The following is an 8,319-nucleotide window of genomic DNA, read 5'->3' as shown; positions in this document are numbered from 1 at the left end:
ATGCTTGAAAAACAAATGCGTTATGGCTTTACATCCCCTGCTATATTGTGGATCGAGAGTTACCTGCCTACCTGCCTAATGGAAGACTCTTCAACATAATCCATTTGATTTACAAAGCAGCGTCTCTTTCTTTTATTTTGGAAGGCCTTAAAATTGTCCCTAAAGCCCATGACATGTATTATCACATTCATGTGCAGTATTTCTTCTTATTTAACTGAAGATACCCTTCGTTTGCAGATACCCAGAACAATTTGTTGAATTTCTTTAGTTTTTAGATCATATATGAGGGGATTCAGAATGGGTGGGAACACCATAACTGACACCCCAAAAGCCCTCCTCAGAGACGGAGCTGATTGATAAAATCAATGAGCTATCAAGGCTAAAGCAGGCGTTGAACTCTAAGAATAACAACATTACCAGATGTGTACCAGATGTCTGAATGGCCTTGCTCCGGGCATCAGTCGACTTATTCATAACACAGGTGAGCAGGATCAGGATATATGTAAGTATAACCACTATCAACGTTACATCCTGAAAGACAGCTGTTATAAACAAACCATAGCAATTGTTTTATATGTGTGTCATCACGGTGTAATGATCAAGAGCCACCGGTCAAAACACTGACTGTGGTTCTGCTGGGTCTGGTAGTTCACTTCAAAATCTGCAGGACGACAATAGTGGATATGTTTTGTAACAATCCGTCGTTGGTGAGGCTCATTTGTTACGACACAAGTATAAACAACTACCAATCAAATCAAATCAAAATCCGGCAGTACCGAGTCAATGTGGGGGTACAGTCGAGGTCATTTGTACATGTAGGTAGGGGTAAGGGTTATGCATAGATAATAAACAGTGAGTAGCAGCAGTGTTAAAAAAAAGGGGTGGTGTCAATGTAAACAGTCCGGGAGACCATTTGATAAATTGTTCAGCAGTCTTATAGCTTGGGGGTAGAAGCTGTTAAGGAGCTTTTTGGACCTAGACTTGACACTCCGTTACCGCTTGCTGTGTGGTAGCAAAGAGAACAGTCTATGACTTGGGTGACTGGAGTCTTTGACAATATTTTGTTCCTTCCTCTGACAACGCCTACTATATAGGTCCTGGATGTCAGGAAGCTTGGCCTCAGTGATATACTGGGCCATACGCACTACTTTCTGTAGCACCTTACGGTCAGATAAAGAGCAGTTGTTGTACCAGGCGGTGATGCAACCGGTCAGGATGCTCTCGATGGTGCAGCTTTAGAAGTTTATGAGGATCTGTGTCTCCTGGGGGGGGGGGGGGGGGGGGGGGGAGTTGTCGTGCCCTCTTCACAACTGTCTTGGTGTGTTTGGACCATGATAGTTCATTGGTGATTTGAAACTCTCGACCCGCTCCTCCACTACAGCCCCAGCAATGTTAATGGGGGCCTGATCGGCCCTCCTTTTCCTGTAGTCCACAGTAAGCTCCTTTGTCTTGCCCACATTGAGGGAGAGGTTGTTGTCCTGGCACCACACTACCAGGTCTCTGACCTCCTCCCTATAGTCTGTTTCATCATTGTCGATGATCAGGCCTTCCACTGTTGTGTTGTCAGCAAACTTAATGATGGTGTTGGAGTCGTATTTGGCCACGCAGTCATGGGTGAACAGGGAGTACAGGAGGGACTAAGCATGCACCCCCAAGGGGCCCCAGTGTTGAGGATCAGCTTACAGATGTGTTGTGGGTTTTGTGGGCACTATGGTGTTGAACGCTGAGCTGTAGTCAATGAACAGCATTCTCACGTAGGTGTTCCTTTTGTCCAGGTGGGAAAGGGCAGTGTGGAGTGCGATTGAGATTGCCTTATCTGTGGATCTGTTGGGGCGGTATGCGAATTTGAGTGGGTCTAGGGTTTCAGGGATGATGGTGTTGATAGGTAGGCCAGTTGAGAACAAGTTCTCATTTACAACTGCGACCTGGCCAAGATAAAGCAAAGCAGTGCGACAAAAACAACAACACAGAGTTACACATAAACTAATGTACAGTCAATAATGCAATAGAAAAATCTATGTACAGTGTGAGCAAATGTAGAAGAGTAGGGAGGTAAGGCAATAAATTGGCCATAGAGGTGAAATAATTTCAATTTAGCATTAACACTGGAGTGATAGATGAGCAAATAATGATGTGCAAGTAGAGATACTGGAGTGCAAAAGAGCAACAGGATAAATAACAATATGGGGATGAGGTAGTTAGTTGGGTGTGCTATTTATAGATTGGCTGTGTACAGGTACAGGGATTGGTAAACTGTTCTGACAACTGATGCTTAAAGTTAGAGAGGGAGATATAAGACTCCAGCTTCAGTGAGTTTTGCAATTCGTTCCGGTAAGTGGCAGCAGAGAACTGGAAGGAAAGGCGGCCAAAGGAAGTGTTGGCTTTGGGGACGACCAGTGAAATATACCTGCTGCAGCGCGTCCTACAGGTGGGTGGTGCTATGGTGACCAGTGAGCTGAGATAAGGCGGGGCTTTACCTAGCAAAGACTTATAGATGACTTGGAGCCAGTGGGTTTGGTGACGAATATGTAGTGAGGGCCAGCCAACGAGAGCATACAGGTCGCAGTGGTGGGTAGTATATGGGGCTTTGGAGACAAAACAGATGGCACTGTGATCGACTACATCCAGTTTGCTGAGTAGAGTTTTGGAGGCTATTTTGTAAATGACATCGCCGAAGTCAAGGATAGTCCGTTTTACAAGGGTATGTTTGGCAGCATGACTGAAGGAGGCTTTGTTACGAAATAGGAAGCCGATTCTAGATTTCATTTTGGATTGGAGATGCTTAATTAATGTGAGTCTGGAAGGAGAGTTTACAGTCTAACCTAGGTATTTGTAGTTGTCCACATATTCTAAGTCAGAACTGTCCAGAGTAGTGATGCTAGTCAGGTAGGCGGGTGCGGGCAACAATCGGTTGAAGAGCATGCATTTAGTTTTACTAGCATTTAAAAGCAGTTGGAGGCCACGGAAGGAGTGTTGTATGGCATTGAAGCTCGTTTGGAGGTTAGTTAACACAGTGTCCAAAGAAGGGCCAGAGGTATACAGAATGGTGTCGTCTGCGTAGAGGTGGATCAGAGAATCACCAGCCGAAAGAGCGACATCACTGATATATACAGAAAAAAGAGTCAGCCCGAGAATTGAACCCTGTGGCACCTCCATAGAGACTGCCAAAGGTCCAGACAACAGGCCCTCCGATTTGACACCCTGAACTCTATCTGAGAAGTAGTTGATGAACCAGGCGAGGCAGGCATTTGAGAATCCAAGGATTAGTCTGCCAATAAGAATGTGGTGATTGACAGAGTCGAAAGCCTTGGCCTGGTCGATGAAGACGGCTGCACAGTACTGTCTTTTATCGATGGCGGTTACGATATCGTTTTGGACCTTGAATGTGGCTGAGGTGCACCTATCACCCGCTCGGAAACCAGATTGCATAGTGGAGAAGGTACGGTGAGATTCGAAATGGTTGGTGATCTGTTTGTTAACTTGGCTTTCGAAGACCTTAGAAAGGCAGGGTAGGATGGATTAAGGTCTTTAACAGTTTGGGTCTAGACTGTCTCCCCCTTTGAAGAGGGGGATGACCGCGGTAACTTTCCAAACTTTTGGGAACTCAGACGATACGAAAGAGAGTTTGAACAGTCTAGTAATAGGGGTTGCAACAATTTCCGTGAATAATTTTAGGAAGAGAAGGTCCAGATTGTCAGTTCATTCAAAACTTCATCTGTCTGGATTTGGGTGAAGGAGAAGCGGGGGGAACGTAAAAGCATGGCCAGCCGTAGAAAAATGCTTATTGAAATTATCGTAGATTTATTGGTGGTGATAGTGTTTCCTAGCCTCAGTGCAGTGGGCAGCTGGGAGAAGGTGCTCTTATTCTCCATGGACTTTACAGTGTCCCAACACTTTTTTGGAATTAGTGCTACAGGATGCAATTTTCTGTTTGAAAAAGCTAGCCTTAACTTTACTAACTGACTGAGTATATTGGTTCCTGACTTCCCTGAAAAGTTGTATATTGCGGGGGCTACTCGATGCTAATGCAGAAAGCCAGAGTATATTTTGTTGCTGGTCAAGGGCAGTCAAATCTGGGGTGAACCCAGGGATACATCTGTTCTTCGTTCTACATTTTTTCAATGGGGCATGCTTATTTACGATTGCGAGGAAAGCACTTTTAAAGCGCAACCAGGCATCCTTTACTGACGAGATGAGGTCAATATCCTTCTAGGATACCCTGGCCAGGTCGATTAGAAAGGCCTGCTTGCTGAAGTGTTTTAGGGAGCATTTGACAGTGATCAGGGTGATCGTTTGACCGCGGACCCATTATGCACGCAGGCAATAAGGCAGTGATCACTGAGATCCTGGTTGAAGACAGCAGAGGTGTATTTAGAGGGCAAGTTGGTCAGGATGATATCTAAGAGGCTGCCCATGGTTATGGATTTATAGTTGTACCTGGTGGATTCCTTAATAATTTGTGTGAGATTGAGAGCATGTAGCTTAGATTGTAGGACGGCCGGGGTGTTACGCATATCTCAGGTTAGGTCACCTAGCAGTATGAACTCTGAAGATAGATGGGGGCAGTCAATTCACATATGGTGTCCAGGGCACAGCTGTGGGCTGAAGGGGTCAATAACAAGCGGCAACGGTGAGAGATTTGTTTCTGGAAAGGTGGATTTTTAAAAGTAGAAGCTCAAATTGTTTGGGCACAGACCTGGATAGTGTGATAGAACTCTGCAGGCTATCTCCGCAGTAGATTGCAACTCCACCACCTTTGGCAGTTTTGTCTTGTCGGAAGATGTTATGGTTAGGGATGGAAATGTAAGGATTTTTGGTGGCCTTCCTAAGCCATAATTCAGACATGGCTAGGACATCAGGGTTGGCAGAGTGTGCTAAAGCAGTGAATAAAACAAACGTAGAGTTAACATGCATGTTAACATGCATGAAACCAAGGCTTTTATGGTTATCCTGGGGAATGGGAGTGGTGCTGGGTGCTTCCGGGCCTGGGTTAACCTCTACATCACCAGAGGAACAGAGGAGCAGTAGGATAAGGGTACGGCTAAAGGCTATAAGAACTGATTGTCTAGTGCTTTCGGAACAAAATGAGCAAAATGAGCAGATTTCTGGGCACGGAAGAATAGATTCAAGGCATAATGTACAGACAAGGGTATGATAGGATGTGAGTACAGTGGAGGTAAACTTAGGCATTGAGTGACGACGAGAGAGGATTTGTCTCTAGGGGCACCAGGTGAGGTGAGGTCACTCACTACATGTGTGGGGAGTGAGGCATATTGGGCAGGGCTGGGGGCTCTACAGTGAAATAAGACAATAATTACTAACCAAAACAGCAATAGACAAGGCATTATGACATTAGGGAGAGGCATGTGTAGCCAAGTGATCATAGGGTCCAATGAGAAGCACTAGATGAGTCAGGGAGCCAATTCAGTAGTCACTGCTACGCTAGGCGAGCAGGAGATACGGTGATTCAGACAGCTAGCGGGCAAGGGCTAGCAGATGGACATCCGGTGACGTCGTAATGAAAGAGCCTGTTAAAACCACCCCGGACGGTTACGTCGACAGACCAGTCATGATGGATCGGCGGGGCTCCGTGTCGGCAGTAAAGGGTCTAGGACAATTGGCAAAAGAGGTATTGTAGCCCAAGTATTGGCTGGTCCACCTCTTTGGCTAGCCGGGAGATGGCCCTAGCTCGAGGCTAGTAATGACCAGCCTTTCAAAGCACATCATGGCTAAAGACATGAGTGCTATGGGGCGGTAGTCATTTAGGCAGGTTACCTTCGCTTTCTTGGATAGCAGATAGCGATATACCTGTCATAAGCCATGGCAGTCAGGATAGTGAAGGAGCCAGCTCCGTACAGGTGGATGAGCAGAGCCTGGGGGTAGCATACAGGGTAGGAGATAGACCTATTCTGAGCCAGGATGCTCACCACCAGCTGAGAGAAGAAAGCTGTAGCACTCAGGACCGAGTTTGGGGAACCCTGATCTAATTCATGATAACATTTTAAAACAACTGTATTGCAATATTAACAGTGCCTCCAGAAAGTATTTACACCCATTGACTTTTTCCAAATGTTGTTGTTTTACAAGATGGGATTCAAATGGATTTAAATGTATTTTTGTCAACGATTTACACATTTTTGTCAACGATTTACCCAAAATACTCTGTAATGTCAAAGTGGAAGAAAAATGTTTTGGGTTTTTTTATAATTAAAGAAAAATTAAACACTAATATATCATGATTGCATAAGTATTCAACCCCCTGAAAAAAGACATCTTGTAAACTGGGTTGTTTGAATCGTGAATGCTGATTGGCTGACAGATGTGGTATATCAGACCATTTACCACTGGTATGACAAAACATTATTTTTACTGCTCTAATTACGTCGGTAATCAGTTTATAATAGCGATAAGGCAGCTCAGAGGGGTTTTTGATATATAGCCAATACCGCAGCTAAGGGCTGTGTCCAGGCACGTGCCAATGGTATATTGGCCATATACCACACCCCCTTGGGTCTTATTGCTTTGGCACCTTTCTGGGTAAGTCTATACACACCGGGAACTTTTTAAAGTTGGTTGTTGATCATTGCTACACAGCCATTTTCATGTCTTGCCATAGATTTTCAAGACGATTTAAGTCAACACTGTAACTAGGCCACTCATGAACATTCAATGTCCTCTTGGTAAGCAGCTCCAGTTTATATTTGGCCTTGTGGTTTAGGTTATTGTCCTGCTGAAAGGTGAATTTCCCAGTGTATGTTGGAAAGCAGATTGAACCAGGTTTTCCTCTAGGATTTTGCCTGTGCTTAGCTCTAATCAGTTTATTTTTATCATGAGAAAACTCCTTAGTCTTTGCTGATGACAAGCATACCCTAAACATGATGCAGCCACCATCATGCTTGAAAATACGAAGAGTGGTACTCAGGGACGTGTTGAATTTCCCCCATACATAACACTTTGTACTCAGGACATAAAGTTCCTTTCTTTCCAACATTTTTTGCAGTTTTATGTTAGTGCCACACATGTTCTACTGCTTGATCTCCTGTTCCCTTTATAGAATATTAGCTCAAAAGTATTGTGGAGTTCTTGCACCTAAATATAAACAGTACCGGCACCCAAAATGAGCACCAGCACCTATTTCAGTCAAAGTCAAGCACTGGTTCTACCCCTCCCATTGTTTGGCATTCAATGATGATAATGATATGTTGTGAGTAGGTAAACTGAGCCACGTTTTCAGGTGCTGACTTTCATAATCTATATACTTGCCAGTTATCTGTACATTTGAAATTTGTCTGAACTATCCTTTTAAAACAGCCCAATGTGAGTGAAACCAGTATGCAAATAGGTAGACCAAGCTCTGACTGTCTAAGCTCAAAGTACTGTGGTGATTATAGATACAGCCCCGGAAGACAGGTAAACTGTGACAGAACGACAAAAGGAAGCCCCCTTGGGTTTCCACGGTGCTGCTGTCCCGGTTGTGGAGTACAGCTGTCGTCACACATGCCCCCTAACAGTCACACCTCCTAACTGAACAGTACACAACCACAAGGCCTTCCAAATGCCTTACTTAAAGGTCCACCTCCTAACTGAACAGTACACAACCACAAGGCCTTCCAAATGCCTTACTTAAAGGTCCAATGCAGCTGTTTTTATCTCAATATCAAATCATACATGGGTAACAATTAAGTACCATGTTGTGTTGGTTTTCAATTAAAATGGTCAAAAAGAAACAAATAATAGCAAAGAGCAATTTCTCAATCAAGAATTTTGCTGAGTTTTCTTAGTGGGGAGGGGAAAACAGAGCTGTTATTGGCAGAGATGTTTGGAACTATTTCTTATTGGTCTATTAACGAATTTACTGCCTGCCAAAACTCCATCCCACCAAAACAGGCTGAAATGTTTTCAAACAGCTCTTACACTAAAAGGGCATTATCATCATTTTCACAATTCCACAGTATTAAGTGTGGAAATATATATAAAACACAGAAAAATCACATTTTTGACTGCACTTGGCCTTTACGTCATTGGGACTGTGTAAACCATAAAGATGTCTAAAGGCCTTATCTTAAATCATTGGGACTGGGTAAGATGACCAATTACCCATACAGCTGTCTCATAGTCTGCTCGAGTACAATGACATAAGAGGCTTGTATAGACTGATGCAGTTCATTTTCAATTTAATCATTCGTAATCACATTCACATTCCTAATGACACTTATTGATAATATGTCATAGGGTTTCTTGGCTGATTGAACAATATAATACAGGACCAAGTGGTTCAGTCTGGGTGGCTTGGGAAATTGCAGGACTACTCATTCACAT

General features: G+C 43.9%; 1 protein-coding gene across 1 annotated transcript; it reads right to left on the bottom strand.

Annotated features, from left to right (window-relative positions):
- Positions 1-206: 206 nt before the first annotated feature.
- On the bottom strand, positions 207-6,135 carry LOC139382642 (olfactory receptor 52Z1P-like). Its single transcript, XM_071126736.1, is given in 4 exon segments — positions 207-380; positions 382-565; positions 5,776-5,983; positions 6,132-6,135. Coding segments are annotated over 4 exon segments (570 nt in total).
- Positions 6,136-8,319: the final 2,184 nt, after the last annotated feature.

The sequence above is a fragment of the Oncorhynchus clarkii genome, chromosome 24 (genome assembly GCF_045791955.1).
Source record: "Oncorhynchus clarkii lewisi isolate Uvic-CL-2024 chromosome 24, UVic_Ocla_1.0, whole genome shotgun sequence".
Taxonomy (NCBI): domain Eukaryota; kingdom Metazoa; phylum Chordata; class Actinopteri; order Salmoniformes; family Salmonidae; genus Oncorhynchus; species Oncorhynchus clarkii.
Note: the sequence above shows the minus strand (reverse complement) of the source record. Positions and strands in the feature narration are given on the sequence as shown.